Consider the following 27,983-nt stretch of genomic DNA (forward strand, 5'->3'; position numbering starts at 1 on the left):
AATGATAAAACATATGAAAAACAAAAATTTGAAATTTGACACACATGTTAACTCGATGCACTCTTTTAGAATGGTGTAGTTAAGAAAAATTAGGATTGTCAATTAAAAAAAAATTTGGGACACCCTGTATAAAATTTCATGATCATTAACATGGTCCTATCCTGTAACTCGCTCGCATCTTAACAATGTTTAAATTTTTAACTTGTTAAATTGCAACATTGTAGCTGAGTGAATACCACTGTTTTCAATACAGTAGGGTAAAAAAAAACAAATGAATTATATCTGCTTTCAGCAAAAAATATTTGGACTTTGGTGATATAGATTAGGCATGGCTCTTTAAGGCAGGCTCATAAAGGAGACCATTATAAATATACAAGCGTAAATTTTACATTTCCAAATTTCCCTATGAGCTAGCTATCTGTAGTACATTTGCATCACCTTCTCTCACCTGTAATAAACACTCGGCTGCAGGACACTGGAATGCCATATCATTAAGCAACAAGCACAAAATTTGCAACAGGCGACCGTCGTGTGCCATAATGTGCGACATAGAAACCCATTCGACAAAACCTGTAAGAGTTAAGAGAACAATTTGTACAACTCTACAGTGCGAGTTCGCCTTAATTCCATTGCCCGATTCGCTGCATAATCTAAATTGATTAACGTGGAGTTCGATAAGTCTTAAGAAAAATTCGAAAATTACGGCCATGTTTGTTGTTAATGCTTGATAAATGTCTTTTCGTCGTTGATTCGATTCGAGCGTCTAAAAGTGATTGTTACAAGTCACATTCTGCGGGGGGAGTCGAAATCGATATCACCTGTAAAAGAGCGACGTCTTCCACGAGACGAAGGAACACTAACAGTACAAGTTCAGTCTGAGTCTCTCCACAGGCACACGCATCAGACAGTTCGGCCAACAGTCCGGGCCACTGTTGGGGCCATTCCCTTTTAACCATTTCCACGACGACGCGGCTTAGTGCGTCTTTCATGTGCGGTTCGTCGCTTATACCGCCAGCTGCCAGTAGCTTCATTGCGTTCTCCTGAAAAGTTGAATCAGGTAAAACTCGTCGAAAGGTGCACTGGTACCTTTATAAAAAGCTTCTCCTGCTGCGAGATGTGGTTCCAGCGGTACTTCACGGTGTGTTCCATAAGCTGCAAGCCGAAGTGTCTAACGACGAGTGAGTGTCTCGTGTCGGCCGCCAAAAACAAGCCCGCCTCTGCGCAGAGCGGTGAAGTCTCCTTAAAGCTCTCGCAGGCATTGTAAGCTTTTAAACGATCAGCTTGCGACGCACTTGCACTCATCGTGAGTTCTACGGCCCGAGCCAAGTCCGCCGCAAGCCCCGCTACGTCTGGTCCTGCCATCTCACCGAGTTAAGGCTGCTTTGCTGCTAAAATTTCAAACCACCGCATGCACTTTACATTTTTAACCAACACAAAAGCATGGTGTTGCAAATGTGTCTTTTTTTTTTAATGCAATTAACTGTAGTAATATGACAGCATAATAAAAATTCTTACATCAGCTTTCGTTATTAAAACATAAATGTATTTATAAAGTAAATACAGAGTAAATAGCGATTTTTTTAATTTTTCCCAAATAAATTACAGGCAGTGCTTGCCGGTCATGCGGTGACATCTATCAATACGCGAATCAATTAATCAGGGGCGGCTCGTCAGTCGTGACCAAGGTTTTCACAACAATGAGAATTTTGACATTTTGAGTACATTATTGCAAATAAATGACCTTGTGGCCGTTCTTTGTTCAGAAACTGGACTGGCATGAAAAATTATAGGTACAAAACTTATTTTATAGGGCTCTCCTAGAGGCAGCGTTTCCGCAATACTGATTTTTTCTATCGGTAACTTTGCCTTTTGTTAGTTCAGTTCAGATATTTTTTTTCATGGATGTTGTGATTTATTAACTTCATGATATTCGAGTTGCTATAGTTTTCTAAGGAAAAACGGACGAAAGACGGTTCCAAAAATTCAACTAACCAGCACAAATGTGCAATGGTCCCATATAGGTGGCGTATACTTCGCTTTTTCTTATTTTCCTCCCCCACTGCAGTTGATTAACCGGAGAAGCATTTTTGTTTGTTTGTGGTCTACCAGTCAGCAGTCACTTTTTGAGCAACCTTTTGGTTCCTTTATGACGGAATGCTTGCTGCTCTAATTATAATATCGTTGACAGACCTGTGCCGCGATATTGTCTGATTAAGTTAAAAGGTCGTTTCTCCAAAGCAAAGATCATGATCTTTGTCCAAAAGAATGTTTTCTACGATATTTGGTAAATCTCTTAAGTAGAAGGGTGTAAGAAGGAATGGAACTGAACTAAGAAAAAAACCAAAGTGCGCACCGGTGGCGTTTTATTACCACCCACATGTTAAGTAAGGGAGGTATCGCATTGGGGTAAAAAATGACCCCCCCTCCCCGTATTTCTTAAGGGAAATACACATTTTGAAATACCAGGAATCCCAATCAAACAAAATCTCGATGAAGTGGGCCTGTTTGTCTGTACTTTCGGCTGAACCCCATTGGAACCAAATTTGGTAGGTACACATATTCTTATAGACATAAAAAGAAGAGCTGAAAAGCTTTTAGATATGATCGTGAATGCGAAGTGTGTTAAAGTAACAACAAACTGTCGATTTTTGACGATTTTCCATATTATGATTATGACTAATTGAACCAAATTTGACGGGCTTTCCTAATTACGCATAATTGCCCAGATTTATTTGCCAGTACCTACATTACGTAACATTTTTTAATTATAATGCGGCGCGGTATCTGCGTTAGCCACAGCAAATTTTTACCACACAACGCACGATTGTAAGGGAGGTCTTGCATTGGGGTAAATGACCCCCCAGTTTTTTTTAACGGAAATACACGTTCTGAAGCAGCAGGAATCCGAATCAAATAACTGTTTAACTGTTTTCATAAATAAGAAAGTTGGCATTGCGCATGCGCAAAACAACATTTTGGAAACGTCGTTAATGTTACTTATATTCATAGTGTTTACATATAAAGTTTCATTTAAATATCTTCATAAACAAAAAAGTTAGCATCGCACATGCGTTAAACCAAATTTTTGACAATGCGCATGCGCAAAACCAAAAAATATGCACGGAATCCTTGGAGAAAGCCCTTCCAAATGACTAATATATCGCCATAATCGGTTCAGTGGTTTAGAAGGAATACGTGTGACGGACAGACGGACGTCAAAGTGCAGCCAATAGCGATTTTTCACTTTGAGGAACAAATACGCTAAAAACGAAATTCTTGTAACGTGACCACCAACAGGTAAAGCAAATAAAAACCCGTCCCAATTGAGCGAACGAATCCCTTCGTCGGAGCGACGCACCTGATCGCTTGGTGCTGGCGAGGCCGTCCCGATTATACAATGTTCGTATACATTACCGATAAAGCAGGCCAATTTAAAGTTCAAAATGGTTTTTTTCGAATTCTATGCCCCCAAAAGTCCCAATATTTGAGTTTCTTCCATAACACATGGGATGAAATGAACGAATTTCGCTCTGATTTTAGAAAAAAATTGTTTCAAAATTAGATGGAGCACAGCATACCCAAGTACGCAAGTGCCTCCTTCTATATGATACTGACAAACAATTAAAAACAGTAGTTACCACGCACGTACGTGACCTTGCTCTCAAATTTTCAATCTTCCCCAACAAACTGTAATAAGCTGGAACTGTAACGAAGCACCCGTTTTCGTACATTGATGGAATCTACCAGCATTATTGAACACTTGGTACTTCAACGAACTGAAACGGACGCTTCTTTAAAAGAAATAGAAGGTCAATGTAATTACCGCCGGGGCCTATAAGAAACACAAGATGCTGTAACTAAATGGCCGTTTGTAGTCGTTCCCGTAGGTCGTAGATATTAAAATTAATATAGTATGATTTCACCTCCGTTAATTAATGATTGCCCGATTTTAGTTGCTCCATCTTAATTTAAAACTAGCATAGAAACCAGCAAGGTCACTCGCTTACACGTAAATAAACACGATAAAGTTAACCTGTCGTTTTTTGCTTCCAAAATTCCGGGCCGATGTTAACGAAACTACCGAATTTCGGAATTTCAGCCCGGCCATTTGAAAGCAGGGTCGTGTGTTTGGTGTCAAATGCAGCGCGCGTAATGAGCATTAATTTTGGGGCTGGTCCCAGAATTAATGAAACGTTCTTACCCGAGCGCGCCGAACGTTTTACAGTATTCCCCAGTGGCAGACCGCCCGGTCCCTGTAATCACCGTCTAATTACCTGAAGGCTTCCGAAACCGTTCCTTGGTCAGAAGCAGGGTTTCAGAATCTTCTGGTGGCGCTCGAATTACCGTACGGTCCCGCTGACTGTCGCCGTGCCCACCCTTTATTTTGTAATTCAAATTTACATGTAATTGTATTTTCTTGTGGCTTAATTAATTTAATTTTTTTAAAATTACATATTCTATGTACAGGGTGGCCAAATAAGAATGCGAGGTACTGTATCTTGGAACTTATCCATCGTAGAGGCTTGCGGTAAAGAAAGTATTACTGAAACGGCCACGAGAAAAACCTGAAAAATATTTTGTTAAGTTTCTGAAATGATCGCTAGGGGGCGTAACTGCAATCTGGAATCTAAAAAACTGATGTATTCAACGGTTTCCGTAAAGAAAACTCTGTATCTTCGAAACGGCTGAGCCGATTTAAACAAACTTGGGTTAGTTCCAAAGAGCTATTCTTCAGTTACAATTACAAATATAATATTTGCAGTTTTGTTAGTTTCACATATCAACGCTTGAGGGCTTTTATCGACATTCCGACAGAAATGGTTAAATTTTCTCAAGAAAATTAAATGCAATGGTTCGATTTTTTTTCATGAAAAAGTAGCTAAATAATGACTAAACAGGCTCGCAAAAACCGCATCTCGATATCTTGTTCCTAACCTAAAATTTAGGCCAAAGAAATTTTTATACCCCCAAATTTTTATTTTTTTAACCTAATTCTTCCGGAATTATTTTTATTATATAATTTGTCGCCCTAAGGTGGATCGATTTAAAAAAGGAAGCTTTAAATGCCGCCGTAAGTGCTCGAGGCATAATTAAGCTACTTTTTCATGAAAAAAAAAAAATCGAACCAATGCATTTAATTTTTAAATCGGCTCGGCCGTTTGAACATACAGGGTGTTTTTTTTTACAGAATCCTTTGAATACCCCCCACCACTACATTTTTAGAGATACACAGCAAAAATTTTCAAACAAAAAATGTTCAGCGATTATCGTCGACTTCAAAGACTGAACATTTTTTTCTTAGGTTAATATAGCATAGCGTAATTCACAGAAACATCACTTTTTTAGATTACAGTAAAGTCACTAGATATAGAAAGTACCGCAATCATCCGCCATTTTTGGGCAAATTTGCTGCCAACTTAAAAAAAATTGACAAATAAAATGTGAATAGCTGTAATTTTTTATAACCTAACTTCATAGTACTGTCATGTTTTATAAAAATATATACAGATATCTCCAAACATGTGGAACAATCCCTAACATTAAAGTTACTAGAATCTGGTAACTTCCGCCATTTTTGGGCAAAAATCATGCGTTCTCTCTCTAACACACGAGCCCAATGGATTGCGGTGCTTTCTATATTTAGTGACTTTAGATTACAGATTGCAGTTACGCTCCCTAGCGGCCATTTCAGAAACTTAAAAATATTTTCCAGGTTTTTCTCGTGGCCGTTTTAGTTATAACTTTTCTTACCGCAAGCCTCTACGATGGAGTTTCTCAGATACAGTACCTCGCATTCTTAGTTGGCCACCCTGTACTGTTTAATTTTCAAGTAATCGTTCGTGCGCAGACTTCCCACCAAAGTTCGTCGCAAAACTACATTGAAAAACGTACTCTTGGAATAAGTAATAGCTTGAGTAATAGTGAATTAATTGATTTAAGAGATACTCTTAACATAAAGGTGCCATAATGGACAATATGACCGGAAGCGTAATTTATAGAGGAATATTCTCTGTATACTTAACGCTGCGCAATTGTATACTGTAGCCAATCGTTCTAACACATTTAACATATAATTGACACTAAAAATAAAACCTGGGTCAAAACCTGAGTCAACCGTTCTAGAATACTGGAGTGCAAATTGAGATGACGCATGTTTCTAAAATATAGTTTTCTTGTCAGCACTGCCTGTAGTTTAAATACATATAAATACATTCACTTATTCGTTGTTAGTATCCCAAAGTATCAATTATCGTATATATTGGCTCTATTGAAAAATGATTTTTTGTTCATTAGGTGTAAGCTTACATTTCAAATTTTTGTGAAAAACAAAAGCGCAGCGGAAATGAACAATCTATAAACAATCACTGGTAATGCAACGTAAATCACAATATGCTGCGGTAATATTATAAAGACCATAACTGGGTTCAGTTATTGAATAAGTGCTTGGTCAATGGTTCAGTTTAACATATTCAACAATAAAATGAAAAATTGTTCATTTGTCAGAAAAAGGCATAATAGAGATTTGGATGAAGTCCTCTGTGTATAAAATTTTACATAAATTTCAAGAAACAAAACAAAAACAATAAGAACCAGTTTCCAGTTGATTCAATCAATATACAGTGTGGCAAGTTAACGGCGGGACATAGGGAAAATGCATTTTCGGCAATTCCTGCTCCCTCGCCTGCTCCCCATTTCATCCTACAGGAAAAATAAAAACATCCTCGGATAGATAATTAAAAAATCCATCGGATGACATAAAAATACGCAACTGTGAGGTTTCATGCCAGCCTAAAAATTAAATAAAAAATCCTAAAAATTGGTAGAAACTGGTTGGCCATGGAGTGACGTGTCACACTTGCTAGGTACCCACTGCAACAAATCGTCCCTTTGACTATCATCTAACTTCAACCACGAAAACGTGAAATAATTACACTATAAAAGATTGGCCTGTCATCAAACTTAACTGAAAATACATAAATCACGAACTTCGCCGTGTATTATTTCCAGTATAAAACAATTTTACAATAAAGACATTTTCTTCTGTAGTGTACTTATTATCCATGTTGGCGTGTTTATTAGAGATGACAGAATTAGGTGACAAATGCGGTAGGTACAATGTTTTACTACCTTTTTGGATTCATTTATTTAACTTTTATACTTTGAAAAAAGGGCTTAGGCACGATTTCTTGGTGACATCTAATGCCGATTTTAATTATCTATCCGAGGGTGTTTTTATTTTTTCTTTATGTTAAAATGGGGAGCAGGAATTGCCGAAAATGCATTTTCCCATATTATTTCCCTATGTCTCGCCGTCAACTTGCCACGCTGTATATGTAGTCATACATACAGTGCATAAACACTCGGAACATACAAATCTCCTATCATTTACAAGTTAATGCATTGATATGCCTGTCAATTATGCAACCCACCTTACACACAAATTTGACAGCAGCGTAAACAAAAGAAACGTATCCGACCAATTTGTATAGCGCATTCGACGTATTAACAGTGGAACTGCCTTTACAGTGGTTTTATAATTCGATTTTCTTTTACGTGCACTAAGATATTTAACTTCATTTCTACAATTAGAACCATTCAATCCAACCATCAGAATAAAATGACTTGTATATTTAAAATTGAACATAGATTTGTATGTTCAGTTAAAATTTACGCACTGTATATAAGATATTCAATACTTTTTGGGTGCTCTGTATAATAAACAAAATAGAATACTTACTAGCAAAAAATATCAGAAATGTTTATTTATTAGAAACTTTCCAAAAACATAATTTATTATCGTTAGCCACGCAGAGTAAAGGAAGTCGGAAATGCCAGGTAAGACTGGTGGGCAAATCGAGAGACGCACACAGACGTTGCTGTTGCGAATTGACCATAGCGACTTTTACATATCCCTCCAGTCGATTTACAAATGCCACCAACTCGCCTGTTGCGTTAATTTTTAAATATCCCCCATCCGCGGTATGTAGCAGCTTCGAATTTGTCGGCAGACTGCAAATTCGTTCTTAGAGATTGCCTGATCGACACTACACTTTACCTTGGATGACTTAAATCCCATACCACTAACTCTCCAAGGTGCAGCGAGCAGATAACTTGGGAATCTGAAGGCGACCAATGTGCGGCACTTAGTGGCTTGCCAAATTCCAACGATAGTATGGGCTTCTGAGTGTTAACATTATAAAATCGGATCAATCCTATCTTTTCGGCCACCATTAACTTGGACGCATCCTCACGATGCCAACAGACGGCTGTGCCTGTAATAATCAAATTAAAACAAAATAAAAACTCTCAGATCCTACAAGCCATCAGATAAATGGGAGGAGAGCTAAAAGGTAGAGGTGTCTCATTGGACAATCCAAAAACAAAAAACAAGAAGTACCTCTTACACAGTACAAAATATTCACCTGGTGAAGTTAAAAATAATGTGGCTTCACACTTGTAATTATCCGTATTCCACACCTTCACTGTGTTATCGTCACTCACTGAAGCTAAGTAATTACCCTCAGGATCGTAACTGATATCATTAATATAGTCAGAGTGGCCGCTCAATATCTGAAATACAATTTTCAGAAATGAATACTCGTATACAAACTAACTTTTGTACTGGAATCGAGCGCCAAATCGCTTTTGAACACTCTAATTTTATAGTCGTCGCCCGCCACACAAAATACAACATTGCAAGGAAGCGTGCTTATGCTAGTTTCCGATGATAGGGCCAAAGCGGTGCAGGTGACACCGTTATGTAACTGTGCCAGCTCCTTCAAGCTGACATTGTCCTAGAAAACGACAAAAGTGAACACATTCGGACACGTAAAGAAACCGACCTGAATAATTAATTGCGTGACCAATATTTTTGTAGGGAACGCAATTAATAGAAGATCTTGAGAGGATTCGTATGGCGAGAAGTGGATGACGGATATTAAACCGGCCTCTTCGAAGTTGATCACGTAATTCGGTTCCGAGCCGGATACCTTTTCCGAACTAAGTGCAAACATGTCTACCGTCAATAAAACACCTTTTATGATTGTATTATGTCTACTTAACTAAAAAAGCGAGTAAAAAAGGGACACAAATTTTTTGGTTAAAACTTGAAATAAAATTAGGTTATGTCATAAATGAACCCGCCAAATCCAAACATATAAAGGTCAGTGTACACTTTGCCATTTGTTACCACCCGCACGTTGATGGGAGGCATTGCATTGGAGTAAAAAATGATCTCCCCCCTTTTTTGACAGCAATAGACGTTTTGAAGCACCAGGAATCCAAATCAAACAGAATCGGTTGGTCTGTCTGTCGGCCCGCAATTTTTTTTTGGTAATTTTTATGATAAGGCTATGCAATCAAAATGGTACCAACGAATTATATGTATTTTAAAATAGGAATTCAATTCATGTTAACAATGAAAAAATAACATACACGGTAACTAGATATTTATGTGAAGAATGATTGGAGTTAGATAGGCAACACATCATACACAAAAAATGAGACGAAGATACTTACTTCTCGAAGATAAGCTTCAGAGATGTTTCGAGGGGTTTGGATGCACAAACTAGGCAGAGTAAAGGTCTGATGGAGTGCCAGACTTTCTCTCTGTCTACGTTGATAAAATAACAGTTCTAAAACCAGGCATCAAAAAGCTTCAAACTGCAAGTGGAGGCACTTGATGTGAGACTATCAAATTATCAAAGGAGCAAAAAGATCAGGATCGGCGCCGGAGTTGCCGGAAGTAGCCCATTGCCTCGATGTTCTCCGGAATTTTTGATGCCGAACTTGTGCGGGATCTGCTTAAAGCTCGGATTCCACCAACCGCCTTGTCTGAAATTTGAGTCGATTAGGATTCGAAACAGTTTAGAGCCTACGTACCAGGGCGTGACGTGTTCTTCCCATCCTACTTCTTCTACTTGACCAACCCGAAAAGTTTGCAGATGTGTAGCTAATACGGGGAAATCCATATAATTAAATTAAGAAAATGGGGGTGGGGCGTTGGCCATTCACATGTGGCTCAAGTGGCCCCACTGAACCCCCGAACATTCACTTACCGTTTTAAAGGTACCAGAGATATATAACATTCCTCTAGATTTTAATGTTAACTGATAGATTATTGGAAGCAAAACACATTTACTTCATATCGATCAGTTGCAACCATGAATTCGTGGTTATACCAAATAAGGGGATTAATTAAATTAAATTAGACGACTTTAGACGAATGCCATATCTCATCCGGTACCATAGTTATAAAAAGTAATCATTCAACTAAACACCATTCACTTTCGCACTTTTCCCGAGTAGACAATGATAGAGAAAAATGTATTCAAATCAGAACATGAATTAGTGTTCAAAATTACGAGTAAATTAAGTCAGTTCAGTCAATCAGAATAGAAAAGTGGCGTATCTGCAAGCGTTTTATTCACCTAATGCAACTTTACCCACAGTATCAAAGTAAATCAAAAGCAACTATTTGATCACTCACCTTGATTTAGAAAGCAAAACCCTCATCTTCGTATAATAATAAATCCAAAACATTCAACTTATTAACGAAAAGTGTGTCTGCAATAAGTCTTCATAATCTGACTTGCAGATGTGTAGCTAATACGGGGAAATTCAAATAAATTAAATTAAAAAAATGGGGGTGGGGCGTTGGCCATTCGCAGGTGACTCAAGTGGTCCCACTGAACCCCCGAACATTCACTTACCGTTTTAATGGTACCAGAGACATTATAACATTCCTCTACGCTTTAATGTTAACTGATAAATTATTGGAAACAAAACCCATATCAGCAACACAGTCCCAAACGCAGCAAAAATTTTTAATCCATATCAATCAGGTGCAGCCATGAATTCATGGCTATACCAAATTAGTGATTTGGAGTAAAGTGATTTCTGGGCGGATTAGACGTTTATCGATCTGTCATAAGTTGTACTCCCTTAATTTTCATCTTTACAAGATAATATAGTTTGAAAAATAGACGACTTTAGACGAATGCCATATCTCATCCGGTACCATAATTATAAAAAAATGATAATGCAACTAAACACTACTCACTTTCGCACTTTTCCCGCGGCGCGGTTTTTGTATTAATACGAAGGCACTGAGTAGAGAAAAACGTTTCAAATCAGAACATGAATAGTGTTCAAAATTAGGGGTAAATTAAGTCAGCCCAGTCAATCAGAATAGAAAAATTGAATATATATTTGCAACTATTTAAATCATTTACCGCATGCGACTGTATCCACTGAACCAAAGTAAACCAATAGCAATTATTTACTCACCTTATAATAATAATTGAGGTGTAATAATAAAGACATTCAACTTGTTAACGGAAGTTTGATCTGAAATAGGTACGTCTTCATAATCTGACTTGCAAGAAATCCATTTACATAGTCATACTGATTGGTATGTTGTAAACTGACTATTGGAGAATCATTGCAGTCACTCTTACGTTACTAAGTGGGTGGGGTGAGAAGCAGATCATATTGCACTTAGTACAACGCTAAGGTCAGTTATAACAAATCGATAATCTTGTTTCAATCACTTTTTGCAAATACAGCACGCATAGAAAAAGAAAAATCCTACCTTTCTAAGGCTGCCCTTCTGGAATCTAGAACAAAGAAAAAATTTACGTTAAAAAGATGAAAAGAAATGATTATTTAAAAATATCTTAAGGATTACATTTTATTACACTCCAATTAAGGTAGAAAACTTACCCTTTAGCCTTATTAATTCGCTCTAGCCTGAGAAGATCATTAACCGAAAAAGGGGCACCACAACCGAACGTTCGTAGACCACTGGCAAACGGCGATGGTGAGGTACAGACATCAGATCCATTACCAATAACTGAAAGGTGATACATTATAAATTACCAAAGTCTTCCAATACCGTGTTGGTGAAAAAATGGTTAAAAAAATTAATTTTAAAAATGTTATAGGTGTAGGTAGTTACTTTTGGGACAACCCTTGCAATGTATAATTAAAAATCAAAAAAGACATTACATTTTTGTAGCACCAATATGTCACAAATCCCTTGTTTTATCTTTTAAATTTGACTTTGGATCAAATTAAAATGTAGTGCCTATCGAATTTTTTTAAATTAAAAACACTGACATACCTTATGACTTTAGGTTGAACCATCGAACTTGAATCCACCACAGAAGATGACTACCTCTGGAGTAGACCCACCACTGGCGCTGCGAACAATCATAGAAATTAGTAACCACATTAAAGTACATGCTAGACGTGTTCTTTCAATAATCAACTAGCTCAGATCAACATCAAGACTAAATGATTAATAAAAGAATAGGTACGTCTATAGTGCTTCAATCACTCACCTTTAGAAACCAAAAAAATGAGGTATAACCATTGTCGAAGACATTCACCATGGGGGCGGAATGATTGGCTGCAATATTCCCTCAGCCCGATTCGCAGACAAACTCTGTTTAGGTCACAAAACCGGTATGGCCATGAATTCATAGTCATACTGATTCAATGAAATAAACCGAAAGATATCGCGAACGAGACCGTCCAAAGGATCATCGCGATCAGTCCCCCGTCCCTAGGATGATAGGCTAAGAAAATGGCGACGCCTCACTTATGATTATAACGCGACAGTATTATTTGATTTTCACTTTAGTCACTATATGCACTATTCACTTTTCCCCCACTGCTAAATACACAAAAAAACAATAGATCATGCTTAGAATAGAAAAAATCCTACCTTTATAAGGCTGCCCTTCTGGAATCTGAAACAAACAAAAATATGTTGAAAAAAAAACGACTTTGTCAAATTTAATTTGTTTTAAATTATTGAAAACGTTTTATGGTCAATCTCTAGACATATTTTTAGGGTTGGTCGCAATTAAAAAAATTAGACACTTACCCTTTAGCCTTATAGTTCGGTCTCGCCTGGAGTGGAGAGGCGGCACGCTGCTACTCACACCCGTTCACGTTCTGGAACTGGTATCCCGACGTCGTGAGATGATAGTAACTGAAAAATGAAGAAATATATACACTAATGCTATGTGGGTCACAATTCGTGATTTTTATACTAATGTTTTAAATTGTAATCAAACTCTGTTAAGTGCAATTCGTTTTACACATTATCTACGTTAAGAAAATTCAAAAGTTCTGAAAGATCTAAACTAATACTAAACAAAATGGCGTACTTACCTCATGCGCCTGAACCGTGTGCAACAGGAACGAAAGCAGACTGGAAGCAGTGACCCATTACAGAAGTTGGTTCCTCGCCCAAAGGTGCCCTGTGAACAATCGAAAAGACTAGTTAGGCCCATCGTGTTTTCTAAAAGCACTTGCGGGCGCTGTTCGTTTATTAAACAATTTACAATATAAATTACCGTTCGTCTCTCTCGTTAACTCATCTTTTATCTCATGAACAATAATAAGCAAACTCGCGCCTATAGTAAATTACTTACCTTCTTTTAAAAACATTTAATCTGATTTTCGCGCGAAACTAAATAAGGTATAGCAATCCTCGAAATCAATCAATTTGGCAACGGAAGAACTGACTAAAACTTTCTTCCTAAAGTCTGGTTCACAGGAAAACCCGTTTACTTAAATAAACTGGCATGGCTGTGAATTCACAGTCATACTGATTTATATGAAGTGAACCGATTCATGCAGTGAGAGAGACCAGTGCAAGAATCATTGCAGTCAGTGTTACGCCACCACCAAGTTGATAGACTGGGAAGATGACCACAGCTCACTTAGTATCATACGAAGATCAGTCGAATTAAATACCTACCTGCTTGATCTTCTTTTTAATCACTATTCACTCCCCCCCGCTAAATACATAAAAAGAAATACAAGAACCCATGCATGAAAAAGAAAAATCCTACCTTTATAATAAGGCTGCCCTTCTGGAATCTGAAACAAAGAACAAATTTAAGTTAAACAGATGAAAAAACAAAAAAAATTATGTTTCGGTTAATAACCTTTTTCAGTAAAAGTCAATTAGTTAATTTCTGTTGGAATGTTCCTTATTTAGACCCTTTTGGGGGAGAGATGCACGAATTTTATACGTAAGGGCCAATTGTGCCCCTTTATACGATCAGTAAGTGAATGCAACCTTCTTTTGGTAATGCTAGAACTTATCGTTTGCTTTTCAAAATAAGTTAGAAACTGAAACCTATTTTTTGCGAGTCAATCTTTTGAACTATAGGGGTGAATTTCTCACCCAGAGACCTATGGTCGCGAAGTGCCAAGGGCTCTTTACACACAAACATTTAAAGGCTGCCTGGTATACATTCAAAATCTACGCTATATAATGCAAGAAGAATCAGTAGGTCCTTAGATAAATTATCAGAAATATTGCATTTTTCCTTTGCAGGTACCTTCCCCCAACATTTTCGAGATATTCAAAATTGAGAGTACCCGCTCGACACTCCGTTCGGAAAGTTTGGACATCTCCATTGACATCTAACGAATTCTATCCGATCACGATAAGAGGCCGAGGAGGAGGACTATGGTTGTTAGAAATTAATTCCTTTCGTTGAGACCTTTCATTAGAGTACCATGTAGGATAAAACTAGTTCCACATCCCCCCCCCCTTCCACCTTGTACTTTGATAAGAGGACAGGGCAGTAGTTGGTAGAAAACGGTTCCCTTTGTTGAGACCTTTAATTAGAATACAATGAGAGATAACATTAATTTTAACCCCCCCCCCCCCCTCCCCACTCCTCAAGCCCCGTCGCTCACTGATCTCGAAAAATAGTCGCACGGGCAAGTTATAGTTGGTACAAACCAATTTATTTCGATGAGACCTTTCATTACAATACCATGAAACATGCGTTTACCTCCCCCCCCCCAATTTCTAAAGTTGAACTTGCACGCGTATGCAAAATCTGAGACAATTGGTGTCGTATGTAAAAGTTATGCACGTTTACTTTCAAAAACAGCATCTTAGGAAATAATTCGGGGGAGGGGGGGGGGGGCTTTTACACAGCGATATTTGATGGTCGCCTAACACACCTTCCAAGGTACAGGCAGCCTACTGCAAACAATTCCAGGACTCTAGGACCATTCCCCTAGTAGTTCAAAACGGTAGAAGTGGGTCCGGACGGACGGACGGGCGGACGAACAAAACGCAAACAATAGGATATTTTGTTAAATTACAGGATTCCCAGGCCTCCAAGACAATTTCTTTACAAGTAGTTCGAAACTGCAGAAGTGGGTCCGGACAGACGGACGGACGGACAAGACTATATTAATGATTTAGAGCGTTGTTTTGCGTTTTATCCATCCGTCCGTCCGGACCCAGATTCTGCCGTTTTGATCTACTTTTAGGGCAATGGTCCTATACAGTCCTGAATTTGTTACAATACGTAGCCTATACCTCATCAAATTTTACTGTCTCAAGTAAAATTTTTGAAAATGGAGGGGGCGGAGGGGACCACACTTTGTACCCTTCATGGTATTCTAATGGAAGGTCTCACTGAAATGAATTGGTTTGTACAAACTAACTTTGTTGCGCGAACTGTTTTCCTAGTACTACTACTGACTTCTTATCAAGGGAGGGTTTCAGAGTGGGGAGTGGAACTGGTATTGTCCTTCAGGGTACCTATTCTAATGAAATCAATTTATTTCTACTAACCATAACCTCCTCCCTAACGCCTTATCGTGATCGGATATAGGTAAATCATTCCTTATATCTCAAGTATACTCAAAAAGGTCGATTGGGACCTCTGGAAGAAATATATCTATTGATATTCTACCGGACGCCATTAACTATTTTCTGAGATGCTGTTTCTGATTCTGAATGTGAAACGTGTATAACTTTTCCATGGGACAATCAATTTGTTCAAGATTTTGCATAGACATGTCTCTCATGGTGCCGTGTAATACTTTTAAAAATTGGGGAGAGAGGAGAGAAAAGGTAAACACGCGTTCAACCCTTCCTTCATGGTATTCTAATGAAAGTAGGTCTCATCGAAAATAACTGCTTTTCACAACCTATAACTGTCTTCTGTGATTTCTTTTTGAGATCAGTGGGTGATGGGGGGGGGGGGGCTTTTATCATGGTATAGCTACTCTAATCAAAGGTGGCTTCATGTCCATCGATTTAAAAGTGAACGAATGCGATGAAATTTAAAAACTGGTATTATTCTGCATGGTCTTTTTTTGAAAAGTCTCAACAGCAGGAATTAATTTCTACAGCCATCCTCTCCAACATTTTGGGACGTCTGGGTCACCTGGATGAGATCATTATGAGACGTAGCTATATATGATATTAAAACTTTATCTCGAAAATGAAATGTCGGAGGGTACTCATAAATCACAATGCGATCAAAAATGAGTTGCTGTCGAGTCACCTTTGGAATTTTTGTTTACATGGGAAATCATACTTAACTTGAACGTTCAAAGGCGACTAGACAGCAACTCATTTTTGACCGCCCGTTATTAGTGAAGCCAAAATGGTTAGGTAATTCATGTGACGTCTATAATGTACAAAGTTGAATAGAAGTGATTTCAAAATTAGTTGGCTTTAATATTCCTTAAACGTTAGGTATAGCTTTCAAAAGCAACTTTTGTGCGAGGATGCTCAAATTAGACATCGTATCAGCTATACAAGAACAAATTATCCCCCCCCCCCAAGCCCTTATAGGGTTGCTTGAATTGAATGACAAATTCCTTTAGTACCTAATAGATGGGTACTCTTTGCTAATAGGTACCAGAGATTAATTTTTTATGGAGGGGGTTAATATAAGGGCGTGTTCGCCCTTTTAAATAGACGCCGATTTTTTTTTAAATAATAAGAATGTATCGTAACCTTCACAAATTTATTAAGAAATTTCAACGTTTTTTACGCGAGTGGTCAATGAATTTTTTAAGTTGCAAGGGTGAATTTCGCCCCCTTTTCCTTATATGGTCGCTAGCTGAAGGTCAATTTCTTTAATAACACTAGAGATTAATCACAACCCTGTGCAGACCAATACTAACTGAAACTTTCTTTTGTACGAGTGGTAATTCAATTTTTTAAGGCGAGAGCAAGTTTCTCCACTCGCTGAACCGCCTACACCCGAACGTGTGCGTGGTAAATAAATATTTACACTACAAGATCGACTTTCAGCCCCTCATAAGGTTGCTAAGTGAATGCCAATATACCTACATAAGTACCTATTTTGCAACAAAAGAGATTAATCAAAACCCTTTGAATTTCTTATGGGCAAATCTAGCCCCCTTACGGTCGCTGACTGAATTTGTGCGTGGTGAATAAATCTTAAAACTACAAAGGCGAATTTCACCCCTTTATTTGGATGAAAATTCGTTTGGTAATACGAGTACTAGAAAGTAATTGTTACCTTTTTATGCAAGTGGTATTTGATACTGGAAGAGCGGATTTCGCTTCCTTTGAACCTTTTGCAAAAAGAAACCACCTTTGCGTCCCAACTTTATTTTCACCCACGCACGACGCACCACAAGATATGGACTTTTGGGGAACCTTGCAGGTTGCAGTAGGGTCCGTGTTTATACAGGGTGGTGACTTGCGTAACGCATCATAGGGATTTCAATGTAAAATTCATAACGTGCGACTATTGGCTCCCCAAATTATTTTAGAGCAAAAATGTATTAAAGTTGTTTGTAGAAAAAAATTTTTTACGCCAATCAACCGTATTAGTTTTCCATTTTTTGAATAATAAAGACGGAAAATTGGAAAAATTAAACCGGCATCTTTTTCAATAATCTGTGATGCCATGGAATTTTATAATACAAAAACTACGCCAATATCCGTCATGCCATGGAATGTCTGCTATAAAACAAATCAAATTCTATCAAAAAGTATTATATTTAGAACAGCGAATTCAACATAAAGAAAGACCAGATTACTAAAAACGGTTTCCTAATATAACAATTTACGATAAATGTTCGAATAAGTCACCATTAACTGCAAGACAGTAACCAAGTCGATCATAAAATCCATTTCGATCTGCTGCTAATTGATAACTGGATATCTTTTTGTTTTAGAAAATTCCATGGCATCGCAGATTATTGAAAAAGATGCCGGTTTAATTTTTCCAATTTTCCGTCTTTATGTGAAAAAAATTGAAAACTAATACGGTTGATTGGCGTAAAAAAATTTTTTCACTTATAATTGCACAAGAGGTTTGTATTTTACCGAGTAAATTTTGGTTGTTTAGGTAATGAAAATCTGTTGCCTAGCAATTAGACGAGAAAAACTGTCAACTAATAAAAATGCGACACCGCAGGTGGAGCATTTTTAGGTTGACAGTTTTTCGAGTTCAATTGCTAAAAGGCAACAGATTTGAATTGCAACAACACAAATTTACTCGGTTTAAATACAAACCTCGAGTGTAATTCGGCAGGACAATTTAACGAACAAGAAATTCACATAACTAATCAATTACTGACAGACGTCAAACTAGTCATATGGGAGATAATGCGATAATTGGTTCGAAAATGAATAAGTGAAAAAACCACTAGTGCATTTGTCGCTGGAAAAGTTGCAGGTAACTTTTGCCGCTGTCAAAGTGACAATTTCACTGCGGCTTATGCGATTTTTTATACATGAGTTGAATTGTCTACAAAAAACTAATACATTTTTGCTCTAAAATACTTTGGGGAGCCAATAAACGCACGTTACGAATTTTACATTGAAATCCCTATGATGCGTTACGCAAGTCTCCACCCTGTATACTGCATTTATGTATAAAGTTCAAAAGTTAGTAACGAACTCAAAAATTTGATTGCAAAGCAATTCAACATAACTTTACATGTCAGAAAGATATGAGATTATTTTGAATTTCACTTCGCAAAGGCAACAAGTGTTGATGACGTGGCAGCGTTTGCGTTATCTTTAACACATGTAGTGCAGGTAACAACAGCAGGTTCAGGTTTCTAATTAATAATATTCGAATTGAAAACATTGGGAACATTTTTTCACAATGAATGTTAATTTCTGGGACCTAGGTCACCGATTAAAAAACAAAATCTATTAAAGTTACCATAAGTATGTAATTATTCGGTTGTTGATGGTAGATATAGATATACCAATTGCGAGACCAATTGGTTAAAAGGAACGGTGATTCTTTTGCGGAACTAAGTTTAATTATCCTGACTATTACATTGCGTCATAATAAAAAACTCACCCCTAAGCCTTATCAATTCATTCCTTACAAGGGTGCAACCATTAAACATTCCCAATGAAAGGATACGATGCACCTGCACTTCACTACCGCACTGTTCGAAATTTGGACCAATACTGCCTATCGGGAATTTTGAGGTAGACGCGTTAAAAAGTCTGCGGATTTGATAAGCACCTTGCCGGCTAGAGGTCACTTCGCGCAGACGCGCTTATCTTATTATTACTGAAAAGTGGAATTTATTCAAGAGACCATATGCGTTTTAAGTACAGCAAATCCAAAAGAATTTTAATCTTTATCGGAGAGTAAATGAAAATGCGCCCTTGGAAACTTCCTTCTCCTCTTTAAAGCGAATTTCAACCCTTTACTTTGACTGTGGCTAAGTGAATGCCAATATTTTTGGTAACAAAAAGAGGTCATTCTAGCTAGCTACCAATTAAGGAAATTAGCAATGGAAAAATATTTAGTGCGAGTAGGTAAATGCATTTTTTTAAGTACAAGAGATGTTTACTAAATACACTTTTGAAGAAAATGGACGAATTTCGCCCCTTTATAGCTATCAAAAATGCAACCATGAAATTTTTAGGTTGCAATGGAAACATTCGGCTCCTTCTACAGTAACTTTCTTTGGTAACGCTAGAGATTAATTATAACCCTCTGAAAGCAATTAGAAATTGAAACGCTTTTAATGCTAGATAAATTTGTTTATACTGGAAGCCTGGAAGGGCTGGTTTCGTCTCCTTAGACCTTTTGCGAAAAGAAGCCTCATTTGCGGCCCAATTTTATTTTTGCCCACGCAGCGCAAGGTATGAATTAAACGTTTGAATCTTGCATCAGGCTCCGTATTTATGTAGGTACAAATTTCAAAAGTAAGCGGCGAACTCAAAAATTTGAATTTTTTGGAAAATAATTCAATATACTACATGTCAGAAAAATATGCGGTCATTTTGAAATAATTTTGTCCGTATTTTACTTCGCAAACGGCCACAAGTGTTGATTGATGACGTGGCGGCCCGCGTTATCTCTAACACATGTTGCAGGTAACAAAAGCGAGTTTCTAATTTAATGCAATGTAATATTCGGATTGATACAAATTTTGTATAATATGAACCTAAGTCATCAATTAAGGAAACCAAAACCGCAAATTTAAAAAAGCTACCATAGTTTCCAATTTTCGGTTGCTGATCGTGGATACCAATTAGTTAGATAGTATAGGTAATTTTTTTGGGGTAGCTGCATTTAATTAAGTACTTTGACTTTTGCATTGCACACTAATTAAACTTATTAAAAACATACCTCTTAGCCTTAATTCATTTCTCTCCAATGTCCATTGGAAGGATAGGATACACTTTCACTTCACAACTGCACTGTTCAAACGTCGGAGCATTACTGCCTATTGGGAATTTTGAGGTAGACGCTTATCTCTAATTATTACCGAAACGTGGAATTTATTCACAAACCATATATGCGTCTCGAAATTTGTAGGTACGTTCTCATTGGTACATCAAGCATTCAATTTTGATCATTAGTGGGAGTAAACCTAAATGCTCCCTTGGGGACTTTCTTCTTCATTTTCAAACCGGATTTCAACCCTTTGGCGCAATCTTTTTGGTACCTAACAAAATAATAGCAATCGCAACCCCCTAATACGGTCGCGTGTGCGTGGTACTGGTAAATATACATCTTCAAACTACAAGGACAAATTATTTCACCCTCTTATAGGGTTGCTTAGTGAATGCCAATTTATTTTGCAACACTAATACCCTTTAAAAACAATTAGAAATTGAAACCTTTTTCGTGAAAATGATTTTTGAATTTTTTAAACTGCACGGCCGAATTTCGCTCTATTATACGATCACTGATGAATTTGTGGGTAGTAAGTAAAAAAATCTAAACAAAAAAGGACAAATTTGGCCTCCTCCGCCTTATACCGCGGTTGCTTAGTGAACGTCGATTCTCTTTGGAGCACTAGGATTTATTGTAACCCTCTGAAAACAATTTAGAAATTGAAACCTTTTTTGTGGGAGTGGCAATTGAATTTCACCCCCTTACACGGTCGCTGATTGCGACGAAAACACCCTGTATATGTTTAAACTACGAGTACAAATTATTTCACCCCTTCATAGAGTTGCTTATTAGTGAATGCCAATTTATTTTGCAATACTATATATAGAGATTAGTCTAACCCTCTGAAAGCAACCTTTTTTACGAGGGTGGTTTTTGAATTTTTTAAGTTGCAAGGACGAATTTCACTCCCTTACAATTAGGCCAGTAAATGACCGTTTTGCCATGTAATTTTTCGCGCCTCGACGGATTTGCTTCAAAATTTGGATTTAGGTTCCTCTTACCCTCTACTTCAAAGGTGAACTTGAGCCCAGGGTTGCTTTTACTTGGGGGGTTAATGCCACCCCTTCTCGAGGGGGAAAAAAGATACGTTCAAAATAAATCCGGAAATTGATAAATTGAGTAATTCTAAGCAACTTTTGTTGTATAGAGTTTTTTCACTAAGTCAATAGTATTAGAGTTATTTGCGAGTGAAAATGTTCATTTTTCAACAAAAAAACCACGTCTTCAGACGGTTTTTCGCAAACAACTCTAAAAGTAAGCATTGTATCGAAAAAAGTATTCTTAGCAAAAATATAGCTTATAAACAGACAAACAAAATGGTCTATATATGAAGTCTGTAGACCCAGTAGAAACAAAGTTGTAGCTCATGAAAAGTAGGTTCTCATTCGTCAAATTCCAAATCGAGTAGGTACTTCAACGTGAAATAACCAAAAAATGAAGCACTTTTCGGGGAAAACTTATGAATACTTTTTTAAAGTGTTTGAAAAAACCTTTCATTTTGTTTTGAAGGAAAGTTCCTAGCATCAAAACTAAGTGAGTTACGCTCAAAATAAAGTTGGTTCTTTTTTTTTGGTAAAAAAAATTGAGGAAATCACCCCCTAATTAGCACCCTAATTGTAATTAAGCGTTACCGCTTTACAGTTTACTTTATTTATGTATGGTTGATATGATCTGTAAGTTTGACCGGAGCAAAAGTGGTTAGTTTTGAAAAAAATTAAGTTTTGAAGTAAAAAAAATTTTGAAATTTTGAACGTATCTTTTTTCACCCCCGAGAAGGGGCGGCATTCACCCCCCAAGTAAAAGCAACCCTGGGCTCAAAGTTCAACTTTGAAGTGGAGGGTAAGTAGAACCCGAGGTAGAACCTAAATCCAAATTTTCATGCGATTCGGTGGAGACGCGGAAAATTACACAGTATCGCCGTATTCCACGTTCATTTACTGGCCTAAATCTTTAAACAAAAAGGACGAATTTGACCCCCTTGTATCGCTTTTGGGTAGTGAATGCCGATTTTCTTTTGAAGCACTAGAGAATAGAATAGAAATAAGCAATTTAGAAATTGAAACCTTTTTTGTGGGAGAGGCAATTGAATTTTCTAATCTGGAAGGGCGAATTTCACCCTCATACGCGTCGCTGACTGAGTTGTGAACAGTAAATAAATCTTTAAAAAAAGACGAATTTCATCCCCTTATACTTGCTTAGTGAATGCCAATACTGTTTTGAGGCACTAAAGATTAATGGTAACCCTGAAAGCAATTAAAAAATTGAAGCTTTTTTTTGTGGGATCGGTAGGTAATTGAATTTGTTTAAATTGCAAAGGCGAATTTCACCCCTTACACGGTCGTTGATGACTGAATTTGTGCATAGTAAGTACATCTTCAAACGAAAATGACAAATTTCGTCCCCTTATAGGTACGGTCGGTGCGCGACGCTTCGTCGGGGCGCATTTCGGTGGCGGGACCAGGGTGCACCTGGCGATCGCTCACTGAATTTGTGGGTTGTAAATAAATCTTTAACCAAAAAGGACAAATTTCACCCCCATACGGTTGCTAAGTGAATGCCAATTTATGTTGCAGCACTAGAGAGTAGGTATAGCCATAACTCTCTGAAAGCAATCAAAAATTGAAACCATTTTTGTGCGAGTGGTAAATGAATTTGCTGATGGGGAGGAACCGGAAGTGCGGGTTTTATCCCCTTAGACTTTTTGCGAAAAAAAATCCTCATTTGCGTTCCAATTTTATTTTTGTTCACGCACCGTAAGATATGAGACGTTTTACCCTTGCAGGCTCCGTAATTATTTAGGTACAAATTTCAAAAGTAAGCAGCGAACTCAAAAATTTGAAATTTTTTGCAAAATAATTCAACATAACTTTACATGTCAGAAAAATATGCGATTATTTTGAATTTCACTTCGCAAAGGCAACAAGTGTTGATGACGTGGCAGCGTTTGCGTTATCTTTAACACATGTAGTGCAGGTAACAACAGCAGGTTCAGGTTTCTAATTAATAATATTCGAATTGAAAACATTGGGAACATTTTTTCACAATGAATGTTAATTTCTGGGACCTAAGTCACCGATTTGCTGATGGTAGATAGATATACAAATTGGTTTAATTTAATTACCCTGACTATTACATTGAGTCATAATTAAAAACTCACCCCTAAGCCTTATCAATTAATTCCTTCCAAGGGTACAACCATTAAAAATTCCCAATGAAAGGATACGATGCACCTGCACTTCACTACCGCACTGTTCGAAATTTGGACCAATACTGCCTATCGGGAATTTTGAGGTAGACGCGTTAAAAAGTCTGCGGATTTGATAAGCACCTTACCGGCTAGAAGTCACTTCGCGCAGACGCGCTTATCTTATTATTACTCAAAAGTGGTATTTATTCAAGAGACCATATGCGTTTTAAGTACAGCAAATTCAAAAGAATTTTAATCTTTATCGGAGAGTAAATGAAAATGCGCCCTTGGAAACTTCCTTCTCCTCTTTGAAGCGAATTTCAACCCTTTAGTTAGACTGTGACTAAGTGAATGCCAATATTTTTGGTAACAAAAAGAGGTCATTCTACCTACCAATTAAGGAAATTAGCAATGGAAAAGTATTTAGTGCGAGTAGGTAAATGCATTTCTTAAGTACAAACTAAATAAATAATAAATTTACTAAATACACTTTTGAAAAAATGGACGAATTTTGCCCCTTTATAGCTATCAAAAATGCAACCATGAATTTTTTAGGTTGCAATGGATGGAAACATTCGGCTCCTTGTACAATCACTTTCTTTGGTAATGCTAGAGAATAATTATAACCCTCTGAAAGCAATTAGAAATTGAAACCCGTTTAATGCTAGATAAATTTGTTTATACTGGAAGCCTGGAAGGGCTGGTTTCGTCTCCTTAGACCTTTTGCGAAAAGAAGCCTCATTTGCGGCCCAATTTTATTTTTGCCCACGCAGCGCAAGGTATGAATTAAACGTTTGAACCTTGCATCGGGCTTCGTATTTATGTAGATACAAATTTCAAAAGTAAGCGGCGAACTCAAAAATTTCAATTTTTTGGAAAATAATTCAATATACTACATGTCAGAAAAATATGCGGTCATTTTGAAATAATTTTGTCTGTATTTTACTTCGCACGGCCACAAGTGTTGATTGATGACGTGGCGGCTCGCGTTATCTCTAACACATGTTGCAGGTAACAAAAGCGAGTTTCTAATTTTATTCCAATTTAATATTCCGATTGATAAGAATTTTATAAAATTAGGTACTTGCGAGGTGTATTTACTATTTAGTTTCCACATTTGATCAATAATTACTTTTTTTATTTCTGAGTTACCCAAAAATTTGGAACACTTTTTGACAATGAACGCCAATTTCTGGGTATTACGGACCTGAGACTCCGATTTAAAAAACCAAATCTATTAAAGCAGCAACCATAATTTTGCATTTTCGGTTGCTGATGGTGGATACAAATTAGTTACAAGCATCAAAGGTAATTTTTGTATGGTAGCTGCATTTAATAACTTTGATTTTTACATTGCGCCCTAATTAAACTTAATAAAAACATACCCTTAGCCTTAAATTCATGGTCTCGCCTAATTTCCATTGGAAGGGTACGATGCGCTTTCACTTCACTAGCCCATTGTTCGAACGTTGGACCAATACTGCCTAATGGACATTGGGAATTTTGAGGTAGACGAATTAAAAGTCGCGGATTTGATAAGTACCTTACCGGAACACTTTGATAGAGGTCAATTTCGCGCGCAGACGCGCTTATCTAATTCTTACTGAAAAGTGGAATTTATTCACAAATATAAAAACCATATGCGTTTTAAATAGGTACAGCAAATCCAAATGTGTAGGTACAACCATTCAATTTTGATCTTTAGCGGGAGTAAACCGAAATGCTCCCTCGGGGACATTCTTCTTCCTTTTCAAATTGTAAGGGAGGATTTCAACCCTTTACACAGACGCGCTTATCTAATTCTTACTGAAAAGTGGAATTTATTCACAAATATAAAAACCATATGCGTTTTAAATAGGTACAGCAAATCCAAATGTGTAGGTACAACCATTCAATTTTGATCTTTAGCGGGAGTAAACCGAAATGCTCCCTCGGGGACATTCTTCTTCCTTTTCAAATTGTAAGGGAGGATTTCAACCCTTTACACTGTGGTTGAGTAAATGTCTTTTTGGCAACAATTACCAAAAACGACTGTATTTTTGCGTGATTTTGCCAATTTTTTTTGGAGCACTGATCGTTACCCTTTGAAAGCCATTAAAAATTGAAACTTTTTTGTGGGAGTTGCAATTGAATTTTTTATGCTGGCAAGGGCCAATTTCACCCAGTTATACGGTCGCAGACTGAATTTGTGCATAGTAATCTTCACAAAAAAATGACAAATTTCACCCCCTTATATACACTAGAGATAGAATTAGAAATTGAAATCTTTTTTGCGGGTGTAGTAAATGACTCTTTAAGTTTCAAGGGCGAATTTCGCGGCCTTATACGGTAGCGGACTGAATGCCCATTTCTCTTGCAACACCATAGATACAGGGTCCTGCAACAGTGCGTCGTTCTTCCCTAGCTCATAGCTGGTAAAAAATAAACAAAAAACCTTTCGTCCAATGTCACCTATATGCTGCGCCTCTACAGAAATTATTTTTGAATGTACAGGGTGTCCCATTTTTGCGGTCAATACGCGGCGGATTGTTTAAATCCAACACCCTTTATATTTTTGGCTGATTCGATGTCATTTTTTAACCTCTGCATGAAAACCTATTCACTATTTGGTTTTTTGTCAATGTTGCCAAATTTTTAATTTTTTTCTGAATAATTCTTTGCCACCCCCACCTTGATAAATCGTAGCGCCCTGGAAAATGCCCACGTGCAGTCAATTATTGTAGCGTGTATTTCTTATGAACATGATCTAACCGATAATGTTAATCAGCCTTAAGAAACATACGCTATAATTAGTCGCTCTGCGAGTGGACCGTTATGTGACCGATAACGTGAACCGGCCTTTCTTCCTCTTTATATGGAAGATTTTCCCTGTGGATTTTCCTTTGCTGTAATGTACCTAAACTGGAATTTCCTTGGAAACAGACATACAATTGTCATAAATGTCTGTCAGGTTGTGAAATGTCTCCTAATGTAAAAAAAACTAAAGAACAAGTGGTAAGTTTTTAGTTTAGTGCACTCATTTCTTCACTCTCGCCTACTCATCTATCCTTTGAGACTTTTCATTACTCATAATTTGATATATTCAATGCGGATTACGAGTGTCACGTTAAAATTATCTCTTCCAGGAATTCCCTTGGACAGCTCCAATTGACGCTCGATTTCCAAACGCCAACATCACTGGATACTGCTTTAGAATGTTTTACGATTACCAACGGTGTATAGGATTATTTAGTGTAGATCACGAGCCCTGCGAGTACTTTAAGAAGGTATACACGTCACTATGCCCGCACGCGTGGGTAAAGCGATGGAACGACCAAATCGAGGACCACACGTTTCCGCGCGATTTACCTGCGGATCTGAAAAAGAAACTGAACGGCTAGTGTACAAATTATCGTTTTATTATCCTTTTTAACCATACAAAAATATACAAGAGATTTGAATGTCGTTTCAAATAAAAAAAAAAACTGGTTCTTAAGAGCGAAAAAAAAGACAAACTAAAACCTAAAATATGGCAACAAGTAAAGTAGAAAATAATTACTTGAGATCATGCACAGTGCATATATTGACATTCTTTATCCTTACATGTTCCTAAAACGTCATACGGACACAGTGTCATTAACGGGTCGTTAATACCGATTCCATCTCTGTAAATAAACAATTTGAAAACGTCTGAGCTTGGTGATGGTGGCCTAAGTGTGTGGTATTGTTTACAAAATAAATTTATGTACTAATCCGGTCAAGTCCAATGAGCAATTTGTCTGTCCGTGCAAGTGATGCGACTTCATTAAGACAACAATAGTCATTTACACAAGTCAGGAAAATGACACATTACTGGCGAGGAAATATTGAAGTGCGAGAGTACTTTAATTTCCGAGTCAGTAATGTCATTTTACTGACGAGTTTTGTATTAAATTTTACCGGAAATCGTATTTTAATATAACATTTCAATTTGTATATAAAACTTTTGATTAATGTAAATCTGTCACTTGTCAGTGATGACAGGAGTCATTATAGACATTAGAAATGTCACAAATGCGGCCGGTAAAGTGACAGGTGCGGCCAGTAAAGTGACAAGCGGCAGCAAACGTAGTCTGCTCTGCCTCTGTCATGGAAACTCAAATTTCCTGACAGAAAGTAAGCATGAAAATGAAGGTTTCAGGACGATTTCGGGTAAAATGTTGTCAAAATGATCTGCAATTTATCTAAGTATTTAGATAAGTCTATAGCCAAATCAAAATTATGTTTGTAAACAACTTTAACACACTTAAAAATCAAACACAAGTCGAAACGCGTTTAATTTACTTTGTGCACCTGTTATC

At 37.3% G+C, this 27,983-nt stretch overlaps 2 protein-coding genes and 1 long non-coding RNA gene across 4 annotated transcripts; 1 reads left to right on the forward strand and 2 right to left on the reverse strand.

Moving 5' to 3' along the window:
* Positions 1-450: 450 nt before the first annotated feature.
* Positions 451-9,117, reverse strand: LOC116169512 (nucleoporin Nup37). Of its 2 annotated transcripts, XR_004144973.1 has the most exons (8): positions 8,844-9,117; positions 8,616-8,795; positions 8,424-8,571; positions 8,057-8,273; positions 7,739-8,010; positions 1,087-1,388; positions 819-1,040; positions 451-763 (listed from the first exon to the last, which is right to left on the reverse strand). XR_004144973.1 is itself a non-coding variant. In XM_031485626.1 (5 exons), the coding sequence occupies exons 1-5, from the start codon at positions 9,012-9,014 to the stop codon at positions 7,761-7,763; spliced, it is 966 nt and encodes a 321-aa protein (XP_031341486.1). In that variant the 5' UTR covers positions 9,015-9,117; the 3' UTR covers positions 7,735-7,760. The 2 variants fall into 2 exon arrangements, 1 of the variants encoding a protein (XP_031341486.1); XM_031485626.1 differs by lacking the exons at positions 451-763; positions 819-1,040; positions 1,087-1,388 and having other exon boundaries at positions 7,735-8,010.
* A 2,607-nt stretch (positions 9,118-11,724) lies between these two features.
* On the reverse strand, positions 11,725-13,886 carry LOC116169819. The gene is made up of 4 exons (XR_004145085.1): positions 13,183-13,886; positions 12,893-13,000; positions 12,125-12,755; positions 11,725-11,854 (listed from the first exon to the last, which is right to left on the reverse strand). It is a non-coding gene; the product is annotated as an uncharacterized LOC116169819 (long non-coding RNA).
* A 12,673-nt stretch (positions 13,887-26,559) lies between these two features.
* On the forward strand, positions 26,560-27,078 carry LOC116167859 (cytochrome c oxidase subunit 6B). The gene is made up of 2 exons (XM_031483434.1): positions 26,560-26,658; positions 26,790-27,078. The coding sequence occupies exons 1-2, from the start codon at positions 26,623-26,625 to the stop codon at positions 27,042-27,044; spliced, it is 291 nt and encodes a 96-aa protein (XP_031339294.1). The 5' UTR covers positions 26,560-26,622; the 3' UTR covers positions 27,045-27,078.
* The last annotated feature ends 905 nt before the right edge of the window (positions 27,079-27,983 follow it).

Source organism: Photinus pyralis, unplaced genomic scaffold (assembly GCF_008802855.1).
Source record: "Photinus pyralis isolate 1611_PpyrPB1 unplaced genomic scaffold, Ppyr1.3 Ppyr1.4_LG4, whole genome shotgun sequence".
In the NCBI taxonomy this organism is placed as follows: Eukaryota; Metazoa; Arthropoda; class Insecta; order Coleoptera; family Lampyridae; genus Photinus; species Photinus pyralis.